Source organism: Rhineura floridana, chromosome 5 (assembly GCF_030035675.1).
Source record: "Rhineura floridana isolate rRhiFlo1 chromosome 5, rRhiFlo1.hap2, whole genome shotgun sequence".
Lineage (NCBI taxonomy): Eukaryota > Metazoa > Chordata > Lepidosauria > Squamata > Rhineuridae > Rhineura > Rhineura floridana.
This window is the reverse complement of record NC_084484.1, coordinates 141729423-141748935: the sequence shown is the minus strand read 5'-3', so window position 1 is coordinate 141748935 and position 19513 is coordinate 141729423. Positions and strand designations below refer to the sequence as shown.

Below are 19513 nucleotides of genomic sequence, written 5' to 3'. Positions count from 1 at the left end.
AAAACAGACAACTATTGCATGATTCTGGCTTCTAAAAGCCTTTGGTGGCAGCCTCTTCCCCATTTTCTTTAAATATCTCAGTTGCTCTGGTAGCATCTGTTTTTCTCTAACTCTTTTCAGGAAAAAGCAGATGATACCAGTGCAACCAAGTTCAACTGGAAAAGACAGGAGAAGAAGGAAGGGGGGGAATGAGGGGCCAAGTACACACCATACATTTAAAGCACATGGCTTTCCCTAAAGAATCCTGGGAACTGTAGTTTACCCCTCACAGAACTACAATTCCCGGTACCCTTAACAAACTACATGTGCTTTAAATGTATGGTTTGTATGCTGCCAGAGAGAGAGAGAGAAAGAGACAGAGAGAGAGAGAGAGAGAGCTAGAAGGCAGGACTCTGTGTCACCTCAATTTTATGCAGCCCTTGGCCTGATTTCAAAGCCCATATGCTAGCAATCATTTCAGACCTCTGGCAAGCGTGCTCTGTTCCTCCCACATCAGAAAGAAAAAAAGGGTGACAAAAAGAGAAAGAAAGGGGCGGCTGCACCCACTGTTGGCTTCAGCTCCGCCCACAGTCGGCATGTGGCCCCTAACAGATTACTCCTGATGTAAAGTGGCTCTGCAACATTAAAAAAGATGCAATTAGTTGGCACAGAAGTACCCAGCCTGCTCCCTGCATTCAGGTTTTAAAACATGAAATCAAGTTGTGAGATGGTGGCTGTTAATTTGTGAGATGGTGGCTGTTAATTTATTGTATGATTCTGGAACAAGGGCCATGTCTTCAGGGGTCAGGCACGCTAAACTAACACTATACTGCCTAATTTGAACACCGTGTATCAATCTAGCTAACATCAGATATCAGATATGAGTAACAGGAAGGAAGATTGCCTCTGTGCATTTGTGATTGCTGGTAAGGGATGGTAGAAAATGTGGGAGCCTAAAATATTGTTCAGCATAGCTACCATATGACAGGGATGGGAAACCTATGGCCCTCCAGATGTTGTCAGACTACATCATATCTGATCATTGGCCATGCTGGCTGGACTAATGATGGTTGGAGTCCAACAACATGTGGGGGTCCATAGTTCCCCATCCCTGCCAAAAGTTCTTTGATCTGTCCTAGGCACGTGTCCAAAGGCATGTCCAAAAGCATGTAGCCTAATAATGGGATGTACGCCTTACAGGTTTCATAAAGCATATGATGAAGCCTTTCTCCACCATGTGAAGAGGCTGTCAGAAAATGGTAACTGGGAAGCTGAAGATGGTAGAACCTGTAGCTCACTAATCCAGGGCAAGGAATTAAAAGAAGGTCAAATGAGGGTTTTTTCCTATGTTCATCAAATTTGTGTTGTCATTGTTTTTATGTATATTTGAACTCCCAGTTCTTCCACTTGACATCTGTTCACAGTAATGTTGATAACTTCTGGATTTTAGAATCAGGCCAACTATTTTTGGCATGGTTCCTGGGCATGAACATATGTATTTGCAAACATATTCCTTACAAAGTGGGTGGTGAGATGCACAAAGTTGCTTTTTTGTTAAGTAGAATAGCTTGTGGTGTGCTTGTGAAACTTAAAAGCAGCACAATGTGGCTTTGCATCTCCGAAATGTAATACCTCCTCATATTATTAGCCATCTCTTCTCTGAAATTTTCTTACAGAGGACACAAAAGCAATACGCTCCAATGTTTTCCTTGGCAGATGTAATTCAGCTTGAAGGCATAGTGTGACAATTCAAACTCACTTCATAGGTTACATTTCTCTCACACAGAGCAATCTCCATAAAGCAGAACGCATCTACATTGTCCCTTTTCAGTTAACAACAAATCTTTAGTTTGTCACAAAGTATAATGATTAGAAAGCCATTCAGTATAATATGTGGCTCATATCCTTTGGGAAAGGAGAGGAATTCTTTATTTGTTTGTGTGACCCAGTCCTGTGAGTGCTTGCTTGGACAAGTAAATTCAACTTCATTCAACGTGGCTAACTCCCAGGTAAGTATATACATGTTTGCAGCCTTACAGCATAACCTTAGGCATGTCTACTGAGAAGTAAGTCCTATTGAGTTCAACGGGACTTACTCCCAGGTAAGAGAGCATAGGATTGCAGCCTTAGTCCTGGGTTGTACAACTTTCTCTGTTCCCTGAAAAAGGAAATAAGCAAAATATTAATTGAAGCAGTAAGGATACTTACATCTGTACAAAAGAGTTGAAAGCAAAGATGCTTATAGCAGAGGAATGGCAGGACACAGCCTTAATGAGGCATCAGAAGGAATTACTGCGTCATTAAAGAGGTATTAACTTTTTTGAGAAATCCATAATTAGATGAGAATGAGATCAGGATCATAGTTACAGTATAAACAGCAATAAGAGCATTATTATTATTGTTGTTGTTGTTGTTGTTGTTGTTGTTGTATTTATATCCCACTCCTCCTCCCAACAGGAGCCCAGGGTGGGAAACAAAAGCACTAAAAACATTAAAACATCATAAAAACAAACTTTAAAATACATTAAAACAAGCATCTTCAAAAATGTTACTTAAATAAAGCTATGAAAACATATTCTAAGATTAAAAACATTTTTAAAAATAAAGTTTAAAAACATATTAAAAAGCAATTCCAACACAGATGCAGACTGGGATAGGTCTTAACTTAAAAGGCTTGTTGAAAGTGGAAAGTCTTCAATAGGTGCCAAAAAGATAACAGAGATGGCGCCTGTCTAATATTTAAGGGGAGGGAATTCCACAGGGTAGGTGCTGCCACACTAAAGGTCCGTTTCCTATGTTGTGCAGAATGGACCTCCTGATAAGATGGTATCTGCAGGAGGCCCTCACCTGCAGAGCGCAGTGATTGACTGGGTATATAAGGGATAAGACGGTCTTTCAGGTATCCTGGTCCCAAGCTGTATAGGGCTTTGTACACCAAAACCAGAACCTTGAACTTGGCCTGGTAGCAAATGGGCAGCCAGTGCAATTCTTTCAGCAGCGGAGTGACATGCTGGTGATACCTTGCCCCAGTGAGGAGTTTTGCCACAGCACCTTGCACCAGCTGCAACTTATGGACCAACCTCAAGGGCAGCCCCACATAGAGCGCATTACAGTAAACCAGCCTGGAGGTTACCAGTGCGTGGACAACAGTGGTCAGGCTATCCCGGCTCAGAAATAGCCGCAGCTGTCTTACCAGCCAAAGCTGGTAAAAGACACTCCTAGCCATGGAGGTCACCTGGGCCTCTAGCAACAAAGATAGATACAGAAGCACCCCCAGATTACGAACCTGCTCTTTCAGAGGGAGTACGACACCCATCCAAAGCAGGCAACTGACCAATTATCTGAACTCTGGAACCACCTAACCCACAGTGCCTCTGTCTTGCTAGGATTCAGACTCAGTTTATTGACCCTCATCCAGCCCACCACCGAGTCTAGGCAGTGGTCAAGGGGTTGCATGGCCTCTCCTGATTCAGATGTTGTTATATAAAAAACAACTTTTTCGGACTCAATAATTAGAGGAGATGGATGCTCTCATATTGATCTAAAAAGCCTATAGGGAATAAGTTACAGCAGAGCCACTGTACAGGTGGTCAAAATTTGGTACCACTACGCTTTCTTAAGATGTCTTGGCTACCGAGGTCAATTCCACCAGTGAAGATAGTGATTAAAGTTCCATAAGTGGATTTGCATTTGAATAAAGCATGTGCTAGGGAGTGGATTGAAATCATAAATCATAAATCATAACCCTTGCTGCACCAACCATGCACTTATTTTATTGTTTTCCAACATTTGAGGCCACTTAAATATGAAAGTATTCAAGCGGCATACGAAAAGAAGAAAAGAAATATGATATTAAGAATAAAATATCATAGAAACATAATAAGACAGATTCTAAACATATAAAAATGTTGGTTGTGGACACAATTGTAACAATACTAACCTAAAAAAGCTTGACTGAAGAAAACTCTGAAGGTCTGTGTTGCGCAGAGCCTAGTTATTCCATTCTGCTTTCCATTTATCTCACAGGAACACCCTCTTCTATTTCAAGAGCATTTTTTTCTTTTTTTAAGAAAATCAGGCCTGGCCACTTCGGGTGGAAGTCATTCATTGGGTATGCCAAAACTCTCTTTTCATTACTGTTGCTGCTGTTTCCCTGGCAGAGGTTCCATGTCTTTAACAGCTTCATGAGAGACAGATATTCAACAGGTATAATCTTTTATGATCAGGAGATATAACAATAGAGAAATTTGCACCCATTGAAGTTCTACTTTTGAGCAAGTTGTCCAGCATGATTATATTGGGAACCTAGGTGGCAACCCTGTTTTTCACTTATAGATGCTCTTTCCAAACTCTCCTTCATGCACGCCAATTTATACAAAACTTTGTTTTTTGCAGTGCTTCAACTGAGCAAGTTAGTCTTTCTTTTCAAAGCGTAGCAGAATGGAACAATGAAACCCAATCTCCATAGTCTGATCTTAAATTTCAAATGAAGTACTAATTTATTAAGGGGTGATGGTGGTTTAGATTCAGGTTAAGTCCATGATCAACACAGAGAAGAGTTGCCAAAATGTATTACCCTGGTCAATACGTTTCAGCCTGCTCCTGTGCTTTTAACTGCAGCCTGATTTGTGGAAATCAGCCAGATAAACTTTTTATGATATGGAGACATAAGAACGTAAGAAGAGCCCTGTCTAAAGATCAAGGTCCTGTTGAAGAAACTGGAGCAAGAGCCAGCTCTGAAATCTAGATTCATCACTGGCTTTGACTTCTACCTACTGTTTGTGTCTGTGGTTTTGCTTCAGGCTCATCTGTTTTGGCTCACTTACATTGCTTTTGTTTGGTACTCTGCGGTGGTGAGGAAGTACAGACTGAAAATCTGAGTGTAGCCTTTTATTCATACCCACAGAGGACGCAGCCAGTATATATATATAATGTATACTAAAATTCACCTCCTGCATGATCAGACCTTATGCATTTTTTTACAGAGGCGAAACGTGTAGATACTTAATGATTTGCTCCACACTGAAAAACAGCTGCTCCAAGAGAGTGGGGGAGAATGGAATTGGGGAGAACAGCGGGGGGGGGAGGCTTAACTCTTCCAGTGCTGTGGCTCTGGTCCCAGTCAGGGTCCCCAGTGGCAATGTGTGCACAAATGCATATATTAGGGGACAGTGTGCATAACAATGCATATATTCATGAAGATAACACAAAAATGCATTATATTAAGGGGAATTGCTTGCAAAATGTGTCTATTAGTCAACACTGCGTGCAAAAATATGCTTATTGGGGGAAATTAGCACTAAAATGCTAACGTATTTTCATGGGGGTTAAAAAAAACCAGAAGTTGCTGTGGAAATGTGGAGAATTGTATTTAAGATTAGAAGAATGAGGAACTGAAATAAATAAAAAATGGCAGATTTGTCCATCCCTAATCTGAGGTTGAGAGCCAGTGTGGTGTAATGGTTAAAGTGTTGGATGATGACCTGGGAGACCAGGGTTCGAATCCCCACACAGCCATGAAGCTCACTGGGTGACCTTGGGCCAGTCACTGCCTCTCAGCCTAAGAGGGAGGCAATGGTAAACCCCCTCTGAATACTGCTTACCATGAAAACCCTATTCATAGGGTTGCCATAAGTCAGGATCGACTTGAAGGCAGTCCATTTCCATTTTCAATCTGAGGTTAGCCAGAATGGTTTAAAAGTTTCCATGATTTACCCATGATGTCTTGTTATCTTTGTAACCCGAAGACAAAACAGAATTGCAATTCCTTGCTGATTCATATTCTTACCTTTTTTTCTTGTTAATTTTCAGCATTTCAGTGTGTGCAGTGCAAGCACAAACATTTCCTCACTAAGTGAAAAACATCAATATATTCAAACACGTAATCGATATACATCCATACTTGTATATGAGCAACATAAAATAGAGCTAAATCTATATTTGGTGCATTGTGGAGCAATGGCTGAATTTGGGGGTTTGGTTAGTGACATTAAAAAATAGGACTGAGGCAAAACTCCATTCAGATTTCTGTATTTTATAATGCTATGATGTTTTAATAATTTTATTGTACATCACCATGATTTTTTAAATGACCGTTTAGAAATACTCTTATTTATAAATAAATAAATACCATCAAGCAGAAAAAGAGAGTTAGACTGCAATCCTAAACACACTTATAAGGAAGAAAGCCCCACTGAATAAAGTTGAACATATCGAATGCTCAAAAAAGAATTAAAGTACACATGTGATGCACAAAATGAAAGTAGAACAAAATTTAATACATGTGTTGTAAAGCCAGCATAAACTCACTAATAAAATACTACATAAAATTACAAATCAATGCCCATACATAATAAAATACAGAATACAGAGTATGGCAAAACGTACAACAAAAGCCTCATCTGGAAGAGCCTCTAAAAGTCTGCTCGCTTAAGATTTTCATGTCTAAGGGTGGATGTTTTCATGATCACACTCACCCTATAATTACTTAGGTGAACCTGAAAGAAACAGCCTGTATAGTAAAATGACTGCAAAGTAAATATTAGGACTTACATTATGGACTAGAGTTAGACTCCCTCTTGGAGTTTACTTTGCTCTGCGTTTCAGTTTCAGTTGTGTTCTGTACCCAGCCAGCAATCATAGAATCACAGAATCATAGAACCGTAGAGTTGGAAGGGGCCTATAAGGCCATCGAGTCCACCCCCTGCTCAATGCAGGAATTCAAATTAAAGCATACCCGACAAGTGGCTGTCTAGCTGCTTCTTGAACGCCTCCAGTGTTAAAGAGCCCACTACTTCCCTAGGTAATTGGTTCCATTTTTGTGCTGCTCTAACAGTTAGGAAGTTTTATCCTTTTTTTTTTTTTAATTAATTTTTATTCTCATTTTCAAAACCAAAATAATACAAAAAGAAAACAACACAAATCAATAACTAATACAATACAAAAAAAATACATATATATAAAAATATTGACTTCCGATTTGTCATAGTACAGCTACTGTAATGCACTCTACGTGGGGCTACCTATGAAGACGGTTCGGAAACTTCAGCTAGTGCAAAATGCTGCGGCCAGAGTTCTCACTGGGACAAAGAAATTTGACCATATAACACCTGTCCTGGCGCAGCTGCACTGGCTACCGATATGTTTCCGGGCCAGATTCAAAGTGTTGGTTCTTACCTATAAAGCCCTAAACGGCATCGGACCGCAATACCTGATGGAGCGCCTCTCTCGCTATGTACCTACCCGTTCACTACGCTCGACGTCGAAGGCCCTTCTCCGGGTCCCAACCCATAAAGAGGCCCGGAGATCAACAACTAGATCTAGGGCCTTCTCGGTGGTGGCCCCCGAACTATGGAATGCCCTCCCAGACGAGATACGCCTGGCGCCTTCTCTGTTATCTTTTCGGCGCCAGGTAAAAACTTACCTTTTCGCCCAGGCTTTTTAAATTTTGTAAATTTTTAAATATTTTAATTTAACATTTTAAACTTAATATGATCTTAATTTAAATCTCAATGGCAATTTTATTAATGTTTTATAATTGTACTATATATATATATTTTTTCCACACTTGCTCATATTTTAATTGTGATTTTATTTGTTGTACACCGCCCTGAGAGCTTTCTGCTATAGGGCGGTCTAGAAATGTAATTAAATAAATAAATAAATAAAAATCTATAATATATAACAAACCTATCTCTTAATAGATTATAAAATCACCTTCCTCCAGCGGTTATCTTAGTTGGTTTCAAATCTCATTAACATCATGTCATTTTAATATTCCACAAAAAGTCAAAGAGAAGTTTCCAATCCTTGAGATATATATCAATCAATTTTTTTTCTAAATAAACATGCCAATTAATCCAGCTCATCAAATCTACTAAATCCAGTAATTTCAAAACACTATAATTCAACTATAAATCTATAATATATAACAGACCTATCTCTTAATAGATTATAAAATCACCTTCCTCCAGCAGTTATCTTAGTTGGTTTCAAATCTCATTAACATCATATCATTTTAATCTTCCACAAAAAGTCAAAGAGAAGTTTCCAATCCTTGAGATATATGTCAATCAATTTTTTTTTCTAAATAAACATGTCAATTAATCCAACTCATCAAATCTACTGAGTCCAGTAGTTCAAATCGCTCTTCTGTCATTATCCATATTGGGTCCATCTTCCATCTTTACGCACCCAAAAATCTTGCTGTCATAGTCATATAATAAAAGTCTGATAGGAATTTCCTCCATCACAGATATTTTCTTACCATCAAATCCAAACGTAACACTGAAGTATTGTTTCAAAGCCGCATCTCTGCTCCTCTTTTCCACATGATACACTAGTACATTTCTTGAAGGTTTTTCCATTGACACAAAACAGGGATTAATTCTATTAACTTTCTCCATTTCAAGTTCCATCAAATCCTTCCAGTCCAGGAATTTTTTTGAACCGATAATATCTTTATCTCCAATCTCTTCAATTCCTTCAGAGACAGTGCTGTATTCCAAACTGTAATATTTATCTCCAGGATCCGTCACAACCAGGAAATCCAAATCTTTTTTCATGTCCATATTTAAGCCAATCTCCATAGATTGAACCTTGCCTTTAATTTCTCTTTCATCCTTTTTTTGTTTTCCAGATCTATCTTTATTCTCCTTTCTCATAGAATCCTGAGTTTCTTTCAGCTCCTGTCTCATTTCATGAAATTCAGTTCTCCACGCTTGTCTATTATTTCTCAGTTCTTGTTTTATTGAGTTAATCCCATCCATTATTTTCTGAAGCATGTCTAGAAATAAAGTCCCTTCTTGTACATCCATGATCTTCTTAATTGCCATTCTTAAAACCAAAAGAACAAAACTCCTTCAATTTTCAATGTCCCAAGCAAAGAGCAGTTTATTTCTTTATCCAGTTACAAAGGAGTTAATCTTTCCAACCAACTAACGTCACACGCTAGACAGTCCTTATCTCTTAAATGTCCAGAAGTGCAAAAACAGCTTTTAGTTCACAGCGTTCAAATAACTAGTAGCAGAGAGAATGAGCAGATTCGTCAACAACAACAAAAAAAAGTAGATCAGAAAAAATAGTCCCTTATATATATTACACAAAAGTCTTGTAAATCAAAAAGATTTCTTATCTCTCCCAATCAGAAAGCTCTCATCCGTTGTAATCTTTAAAACGCAATTTTCCATGTCAGCTTTTTGCAATAAAAAAAAAAAGATAAGCTATTTATATTTTCTTCCCCCTTAGTTCCGTAAATAAAGAAGGAAAGTCTTACCTCATCTAGGTTATCTTAATTGCTGTTACTTTGACAAATCTCTTTAGCTATATAGATAAGAAAATGATAAATGTAGACAGGAGGTTTGCCTGCTAGTCCGTTAAAAAAAAACGGGTCACTTATCCAGCTGAGCTAGCATAAAATCCTCGCTCTGTCTGAACTGCTGGAAGACAGACAATTCTGACGAATTCCAGGCTCCAACAATCAAAACAAAACTATGTGGCAGATCTCACGCTTCTTCCTTATCCGGAATAAATCATCCCCAGTCAGAAAAAACCCTTCTGACTGAATTTAAAACTGGATAAGTTTCATCCAAGACGGGAGCCCGTCTCAGAGGCAGCACAGGCGGAGGGATCCTCCTGGGAAGTTCAGGAAGTTTTTTCCTGATGTTGAAATCTAGCTTGCTCTAACTTTAGCCCATTATTCCGTGTCCTGCACTCTTGGACGATTGAGAAAAGGTCTTGGTCCTCCTCTGTGTGACAACCTTTCAAGTACTTGAACAGCATTATCATATCTCTCCTCAGTCTTCTCTTCTGAAGGCTAAACATGCCCAATTCTTTCAGTCTCTCCTCATAGGGCTTTGTGTCCAGTACCCTGATCGTCCTCATTGCCCTTGTCTGAACCTATTCCAGTTTGTCTGCATCCTTCTTAAAGTGTGATGTCCAGAACTGGTCACAGTACTCAAGATAAGGCCTAACCAGTGCCAAACAGAGGGGAACCAATACTTCATGTGATTTGGAAACTAGGTATTCCAAGGTATTAGCTATCCCTACCAATTTTGTATCATCTGCAAATTTGATAAGCCTTGCCTGCACCTCTTCATCCAAGTCATTAATAAAATGTTGAAGAGCACTGGGCCCCGGACCCAGTCCTGCGGTATCCCCCCCTTATCTGCCCCTAGTTTGAGAAGGAACCATTGATAAGCACTTGTTTTGAAGGTGCTTACATATTGGCCACTTTATAATTTGCTTCAGAATTTTCCCAAGGATTGATGACAGGCTGGCTGGTCTGTAGCAGAGCTTGGAAAAGTTAATTTTGAACTAAAACTCCCATCAGCCCCAGCCAGCATGGCCACTGGATTGGGCTGATGGGAGTTGTAGTTCAAAAAAGTAACTTTTCCAAGCTCTGGTCTGTAGTTTCCAAGTTCCTCCTTTTTGACCTTTTTGAAGATAGGGACAACATTACCCCTCCTCCAGTCATCTGGCACTTCACCCATCCTCCATGATTTCGCAAAGATAATAGTGGTTCCAAGAGTTCTTCAGCCAGTTCCTTCAATACTCTAGGATTCAGTTCATCAGGCCTTGGAGATTTGAACTCATTCAAAGTGATTAGGTATTCTTTGACCATTTGTCTATCAATCTCAAGCTGCAATCCTGCCCCTTCAACCTCATTTTTCTCTGGAGGGTAATAGACCCTCTTTTGGGAGAAGACTGAGCCAAAGTAGGAAATGAGCACTTCTGCTTTTTCTTTGTCATCTGTTGTCATTTTGCCATCCTCGTTGGGTAGCTGTACCCCCATTTCTTTTCTCTGTCTTTTACTATGGATGTACCTGAAGAACGCTTTTTGTTGCTTTTGGCATCCCTCGTTAACCTCAGCTCATTCTCAGCTTTAGCCTTCCTGACACCATCCCTGCAATTCCGTGCTATCTATCTGCACTCTTCCTTTGTGGTCTGGCCTTCCTTCCACTTCCTGTATGTGTCCTTTTTTGTTTTCAGGTCATCTCTAAGCTTTCTGTGAAGCCACATTGGCTTCTTCTGCTGTCTTCCCCCTTTTTTCCTTGACGGAATTGTTTGCTATTGTGCCTTTAGAATTTTCTCTTTTAGAAACTCCCACCCATCTTGGACTCCTTTTCTCATTAGGGTTGCTTGCCATGGAGCCTTACCATTGTTCTGGGTTTATTAAAATAGGCTTTCCTGAAGTCCAGGGTACGCATATGGCTACTCTCAGCTTTTGCTTCCTTTAAAATCAAGAATTCTAGTACAGCATAGTCACTTTCCCCCAGACTTCCTGTAACTGCCACTTCCTCTACCAAGTCATCTCTGTTGGTTAGAATCAAGTCAAGGATAGCTGATCCTCTGGTTGCTTCCTCCACTTTATGTAGGAGAAAGTTATCTCCAACACAAGTCAAGAATTTATTGGAGGGGCCATGTTTGACAGAAAAAAGAAGTGTGTTTGTTTGCCTACACCAAGAAGTAATTCTGCAATTATTATGATGGGTAGAGCTTACTGCTAAAGGCTGAAATAAAGGATTAACTTTAAAATGATCTGAAAAAATATCTACCCAAAATTACCCTGTACTCTTTTAAAGTACTCACTATACTCACAATCATAGTGCCTTTTTCTTCTTTTTCTTGAGTACTTGATGGGAAACAATGAAAACAGCCCTAGAATAACAGAAACACTGCCATGCACACTACAGTTAGTTAGCTGGCTGGCAATCTAGGCTGTAACGCAGGCCTGTTTTCTGATATTGTCAGTGTGTGCAGCTCAGCATGAGACCTTCCCAGAGTTTCTGGGCAGAAAAATCAACCCAGCAACTAGTAAAAAAAAATCCAATTGCTTGACACAGTTAGTTTCCAATTGCTTAGTTAGTCCTTTATATAGCAACTAGTTAAAAGGTTTTCCCTTTTTTGTCCAACAGGAAGTAAAATCTAGAAAACTAGAAGAAAGGACCCTTAAGGAGGAGTTAATACATTTTGGTATCCCCTTGTTCACTGTATCCTTAACATCCTTTTTATTTATGAAACAAAAAAATATGTCAGTCATTTGATTTCTGGTGTTCATACGTAATTTTCTGTTAACTTGACCTTTACATAGCCCATTATGTAAGTTAATATACAGTCTCTGAATAGAGGAGAAGTGAGTGGAAAAGTAACTGCCTTTCCCTTCCCCTGGCCCTCACATCCTCTCCACCACTGAGTGTCTGTGTGGGAGAATTGGAATCAAATGACACTATGCACCCCCCAATGGCCCATCTAGAAATGTGGCTGCCCCATCTAGCAAAGAAGGGTGGTGACAGGGTTGCTATCCATCCATGCCCATTCCATGTTCTGTGCTATTGCCTGACGTCTGGATACTGACCTCTGCTTGACCATGTTATAATTGCTTAGAGAGCCTTTAGGAATGATAATTAAATGGACCCCTCAGGCATCACTCAGATCCTGGCCTCAGACTCATCATGCCTGAGTGCATTCTGAATCAACAGCCAAATTTCTAGCAGTGCACTACAATCTGATCCAGTCCTATATAAATAAAAAGCAAATGCTTTGTTTTGATGCCATGTGAGAAATGAAACCACTTGCATGTAAAGTTCCAACTGTAAAAGGTTGATTGGTTATTGCCATATAGAGCTGACCTAGTGTGAACATGCAAATGAGAGGGTTCTTGGAGAGAAGATGGTGGCTGCAGGGCTGTTTCTTAAAGGTTAATCAGTGGCTATTTCCCTCTGGAATGTCTGGCCTGCAGTAAGGTGCCGCATAACGGCAATATGGGTCTGTGGAGAAAGCTTTGGCTGGTGTGGTACAGACCATTGTGACTAATGTTGTCAATGTTTACTCCAGTTGATAGTTTTCTGGAAGCACTTTTTGCAGCTTCCACTGTTGTACTAACACTCCCTGTTCTTATTGCAACACACTTATTTAATTATTTAAGTCTTACACAGGAAATCTGCGGGCTGGGCTAGATACTGCATTTGCTAGACGATCAGCACAGGAGTTTTGTCATCCCTGTTGGCAGCCTTCACCGACACACAGAGAAACTTACTATGGCTTGGATGCAAATATCCCACTGTTCAGAGGGTGAACACTTCTTTCCCCCTAAAAAAACTGTCTTTGAGGGGTCGGGGGGAACTGTTGTGGAGGGGATGGCCACACATGCATAACTGGATGTTTGGATCCAAACCTATGTAATTAGCTCAGATTCATACAAGGGGTTGAGAGTTGTATTAAGCATTATAGATGAGAGGGTGGGAGAGCAAATATATTATGTAGTCCTGGCCTTAGTATAACAGCTTCAAAGCTGCTGTGGAAGCCCTGTGAGCAATATTGGTGTATGACTTCTGATCAGAGCTTGGAAAAGTTACTTTTCCAAGCTCTGCTTCTGATACTAATACTTTATTCAAACAGTCTAAATCTTGTGTTCTCTATCATCTTACCAGCTCATCACAACTCCCAAGGCTGACAGCACCATGTATGTGCAACAGCGAGATGAATATCTGGAGAGCTTTTGCAAAATGGCAACTAGAAAGATCTCTGTTATCACCATCTTTGGCACCTTGAATAACAGTCGCATGAAGATCGACCACTTCCAGCTAGGTTGAGTTTTTTAAAAAAAACAAAATTCTTTCCTTTCTTTTTGGGCAAGAGAGCCATGCAACTAGTGTTTAAAAAAAACTTGAAAGTCCCTTTGTTGTGGTAATATGGTTCTTCCCTCCCCTTTCTATTTGCATAACTGGCTTTGGTATTTCCCCTGTTTAGTTTTTCCAGGCAACAAGTTCAAATTAATGTAGCATCTCTGTGCTACCTTATCAAGCCAATGACACAGCAGAAAGCAGAGGAGGAAGGGGAAGGGCTGCGGCTCAGTGGTAGAGCATCTGTCTTACATACAGAAGGTTCCAAGTTCAATCCTTGGCATTTCCATGTAAGGCTGAGAAAGACTCCCTGCCTGAAACCCCAGAGAGCCACTGGCAGTCGGTGTAGACAATACTGAGCTAGGCGGACCAATGGTCTGACTCAGTATAAGGCAGCTTCATATATTCCTGTGTTGTTCCTATGTGAATTGGTCATGCCACAAGTCACAAACTCATTTGGTTCAAGACTAGGAGCCTCTCTTGTATCCAGATTTTTGTATAACTGTAGCCCTATTCAGGTGCTTATTTGACATCGAAATATTTTGGTCTACAACCCCCATAATTGCAAATCATTGGCCATGTTAGTTGGAGGCGATGGCAGCTATAGTCCACAACATTTGGCTACCAACGTTGACTACCTCTGTCATATATCCTCTTCTGCCATGTCTACAACCCCCATAATTGCAAATCATTCGCCATGTTAGCTGGGGCTGATGGGAGCTATAGTCCACAACATCTGGCCACCAACATTGACTACCTCTGTGATATATCCTCTTCTACCATGTGACTATCCTGTCGCTCAACTCCACCATTTCACTGTTTTCATTCATCTCATTTCATTTCTAGAAAGCCTTTCCACATCATTTATAAAGGTGTGTTCTGCCTCTTTTTTATTTAGCACAAAGGAAAGCTGCCTCTGAAACTTCAAAAACACTTTGTTATATGGCAGGGATAGGGAACATCTGCCCCATGAGCCAATCTTGACCCCCAAGGGGTCCAAGTTGGCCTGTGAGGCCATTTGCCCCAAACCACACCCACCTACCCATCAGCTACTGTCACTCATGAGATCCCCTGCTAAAATAATGGGGGGGCTCCCATTTAACAGTCTTGCAAGGTGCTTTGAAGGCCCAACATTGGGACTTCAAAGCACCTTGAACGTGATGTAATGTGATTGATAGGTGGGCAGCCTCTCTCACCTGGCAAATTTCGCCTGTGAGGCCAATTCTGACAAGCATCTGGCCATAGATTCAAAAAGGTTCCCCATCCTTGTGATATGGCATGGCAGCAGTCTGCTAATAGAAGGGAGAGGGGAGTAAAAAAAGTCACTGGGGATGTCTAAAGTAGCTCTTTAGATCTTTAGCCAATGACAGCCTGATGTGGAGATACACGTAACAGGATTACAAATCTTTACATGTCCCAAGTGTTATTATACAGCCACAAGAGTGGCTGTATGGTATAACCAGCGTGGATTTTTCACATTCCACCATGTTAAATTGAAAATACCCTCCCATGCCACTCTGCTGCTTCCCATAAACTAATTTCAAAACAAAATCTTACAAAATGTACAGTCCTGAACTTAGAAACGCTTGCTTAACAACCCTCTACATTTTCATGGCGATACACAAAACACTCAGCGAGAATCCAGACTTTAAAGAGTAAAAAAATGCAGACCCCTGTTGGACTTTTTTCTGTCAGTAGTCTCATAATTTGTTGAAATCCTAATCCTATTACTGACCTTGGCCCATACTCTGACCTTCATGTTCTGCAGTTTAAAAGTTTAAAAAATGCATGGCTGATTTTTAATTAATTTAAGAAAATTAACAGTGGAGTCTATGATAGTGCAGGCATGCTCAGTAAGAACCAACTGTCAGAGTTCTAAAGGTGAGACTAACAGCTGTTTGGCTTGGCTAATTAGGAGGCCACACCCATGCCAGACATTTATTCCATTTTAAACAGTCATGGCTTCCACCAAAGAATCCTGGGAAGTGTAGTATGTGAAGGGTGCTGAGAGTTGTTGGGAGACTCCTATTCCCCTGACAGAACTCCAGTGGCTAGAGGGGTTTAACAGTCAGCTCCTCTTCCCAGAGAATTCTGGTCACTGTAACTCAGTGAGGGGAATAACACATTTCCTAACAATTCTCAGCACCCTTCACAAACTACAGTTCCCAGGATTCTTTGGGGGAATCCATGGCTGTTAAAAGTGTAACAAATGTCTGGGGTGGATGTGGCCAGGGACAGCTTTGGTTTAAATTAGGGTGGGAGACTACATGTATCTGCTGTAGAATAAAAAGGTGGGGAAAACCCCAAAAATGATACTGTTCACAATGTTTTCCTTTTGGAAAGGAAAGGGGCTTTCCTCTGCCTCTGCCCAGTGCCCACTCACCCAATGTCTTCCCCTCCCTCCCCCTCTCCTTCTCCTTCCCTCCCCTCTCTCCCCTTCTCCTTCCTCCCCTCCTCCTCCCCCTCCCTGCCCCTCTCCCAGGTCAGTTTCACCTGTCCTAAGCATGATTGCACAGGGGTAAATCCCACTGAACTTAATAGGCATGCAAATGATCATACCTGCCCTCTCCCCCTCCTCCTCCTCCCTTCTATTCCCTCCCCCTTCCTTCCCCCACCCTCTCCCCCTCCTTTCTCCTCCTCTACCCCTTCCTCTTCTCCCTTCCCCTTCTTTTTGCTTCTCCCCCTTCCTCCTCCCCTCCCCTCCCCTCTCCCAGGTCAGTTTCACCTATCCTAAGCATGATTGCACAGGAGTAAATTCCACTGAACTTAATAGGCATGCAGATGATCATACCTGCCCTCCTCTCGTCTTCCCTTCTATTCCCTCCCCCTTCCTTCCCCCCCACAGTCTCCCCCTCCTTTCCCCTCCCCTCCCCCTTCCTCTTCCCCCTTCCCCTTCTTTTCACTTCTCCCCCTTCCTCCACTCCTTCTCTCTCCTCTCCTCTGTGGTCAGTTTCAACTTTCACCTATCCTAAGCATGATTGCACAGGAGTAAATCCCATTGAACAATAAGCATGCAAATGATCAAACCTGCCTTTCCCCTCCATCTGCCACTCCTCTCCCCCTCCTTTCACCTCCTCCTTCCCTCTCCCCCCTCTTCCCACCTCCTCCTTTCTCCTCTCCCCTCCTTCTCCTCCCCTCCCTACTCCAGCCTTCCCTCCCTCCCCCTTCTCTTCTCCCATGGTCAGTTTTACCTATCCTAAGCATGATTGCAGGGGAATAAATCCCATTGAACTCAATAAGCATGCAAATGATCAAACCTGCCCTCCTCCTCCCCTCCCGCCTGCTCCCATCCCCCTCCTCCCCTGTGTCTTTCCCTTCCCACTGACTTCTCTCTGTCCACCTCGTCCCCCCTTCCTATTCCTCTCCCGTGGTCAGCGTCACCTATTCTATGCATGATTGTTGGGTAGTAAATCCCACTGAACTCAATAAGCATGCAATACTGTAGTGGTAAATTCAGAAGTGCAGGGTCCCTTCATGATAGTCACCGCCATGCCCCCCCCTCCATTTTTTTTGCTGCTGGGTTGAGAATGAGATCCTTGTTAATGCCTTCTCTCACAACGTGTCTAGGACCCCAATCAGCATTAGAGTGTTAGCTACTGAAAAGAGTCTTCTCAGTGGCTGATTCACCTCCTTTCATTCTGATTGGCTTCAATCAGCAGGAAAGGACAAGGAAGCATTTTAGAAGACACTTCTCAGTGTCTAACACACTCACCTTTCATGCTGATGGCTCATAGGATGCTGGAGCCATAGGGACCCTTCTGGGACCCTGTTCCCAAAAAAGTAAGGGGTCTAAGATCCCCCGAGACCCTGGACGACTACACTCCTGTAAGCATGCAAATGATCAATCTATTCTCAGCAAACTTGCGCAGGATTCCATTTCATACCTCCCAGATTAAAAAGCTGAGAAATTCACTACTAGGCAAAAAACCCTTGGGGTTTAAGAACATACCTACAGGTAACAGATATTTCTATCAAACTTTAAAAAGCATGGGAACTGGGCAGCTATAGTGAATGCACCAGGAAAGCAGAAGACCTGACCTCCTTTCTGAGATCCTTTCTGAGATCTGTAAAAATGCAAACACAATTTGGGTTGGTCTTTCACCGTCCAGTCTACTTCCTGTGTAGCTTGGAAGAATTTGGTAATGTGCCTCTGAGAACAGAAGCAAGACATGTGCTGTGCTGTGATCTTGTTTTAGCAGGGAGGAAGCAACAATATTAAGACTGTTGATATAGTTCTGATATTTACTTTAAATATGTTTTATTTACTTTGCAATTTTAGTGATGTTTCCTATGATAAATTACTTTCTTTTGTTTCTGTTTCTGTTTCTGTGACAATGTGAAGTACTAAAAAAACCTCCAAAACAGCTCCAAAACCAATTGTGGAATAATGGCACTTTCTGCAGAATAGTCTCAGGTGGACTGTGAAAGACCAATCCAAATTGTGTTTGCATTTTTACAAATTTGTAGGGCAGTACAAGATCTCAGAGAAGAGGTCGGGTCTCCTGCTCCATTGGTGCATTCACTATTTCACTATAGCTGCCCAATTTCCCTGCTTTTAAAGTTTGATAGAAATATCTGTTGGCTATAGGTACATTCTTAAACCACAAGGATTTTTTGTCTATTAGTGAATATAAATAAAATAGATCAGATGCATTATATACTTTGCTGGCTTGTTTTTAGTGTAGAGAAATTGTACATTACCTTCAGCAGCAAGGAAATTAATACATTTTTATAAATAATCTAAATAATAGGTGGGCGCATGCGCGCGATCGCCAGAGCAACAGGGTAAACCATGAGTTCCACTAACCCTGATGCTTTTTTAAAGAAGCCTTGGCATGAAAACGGAAGAAAATTCAATAAAATATATCCACAGGATACAGGAACGTTACTTGCAGCGATAGAACGATAAAAATACTCCCTCACAGCACAAATACTTTTACTGAGGACATCATGGTTAAAAGAAATAACCGGGAAACCGGGTTTTCAAAATGGTGGCGAAAACTTCTAAAACGTCAAAAAGTGAGTCAATACAAGTATTAACTCCTGAATTAGACCAAGACTTAATTACAGCACAACTATCTTCACAATTTGCATCTCTTCAAAGCTCTCTGCTTCAAAAACGTGATGACAGTTTTAAAATCTTGGATGAAAAAATATCATCTTTAACAAACAAAATGGAGGATACTGCTAAAACTGCAAATGAGGCACTAGAAATAGCCATTCAACATACAGATGTAATCAAACATACTATACTCAATCAGAGAGACATATTAAATCGTGTGGATGACCAGGAGAATCGGGGCCGTCGACAGAATCTGAGAGTGCGTGGGATTAAAGAATGGACAGATAATAAAGATATCACCCAGGTCTTAATAAATTGGTGGTCAACAATGATTACAGAAGCAAGCATCACTGCATCTGACATAGAACATGCTCAAAGAAGCCTGGGCCCACGCCCAAAAAATAATGCCCCACCAAGAGACATTATAGTTGCATTCTATAACTTTGCAAAAAAAGAAGAGATGCTCAAAATTATGTGTAAAAAAGACCAAATTGAATTTGAAGGTAGCCCTGTACTATTTCTTCAAGACCTGAGTACAGAAACATTACTCAAGCGTAAATCGTTTCGTCCTGCCATAGAAGTGTTGCGAACAGCAGGCATTAAATATCGTTGGGGCTTTCCATTTGCATTGATAATAGAAACAGATGGTGTTCAACACAGATCATCAAGCAGACAGGAACTGGTGAGTTTACTGGCGCTATTCAATCTGAAATCTCCCTGGGAAGAATAATAATTGGAATCTGATGATCTCATCAACATGGTGCTCGAGGGAGAAGATTGGAAATCCTTTCCTCAGGCTACAAAATGCAGAAGACGTCAACGAAATGACATATCTATCAATTCAACCAAT

At 41.1% G+C, this 19513-nt stretch overlaps 1 protein-coding gene and 1 non-coding gene across 2 annotated transcripts in view; both read left to right on the top strand.

The window, feature by feature from the left end:
* Nucleotides 1–19513, top strand: part of CCDC80 (coiled-coil domain containing 80) — a 46980-nt gene that overhangs the window by 3273 nt on the left and 24194 nt on the right. Inside the window, exon 3 of the mRNA XM_061628302.1 lies at nt 13410–13566. Coding sequence (XP_061484286.1) covers nt 13410–13566 — 157 coding nt within the window. The remainder of the gene's footprint in view (nt 1–13409; nt 13567–19513) is intronic.
* On the top strand, nt 13816–13890 carry TRNAV-UAC (transfer RNA valine (anticodon UAC)). The gene has a single exon. It is a non-coding gene; the product is annotated as a tRNA-Val (tRNA).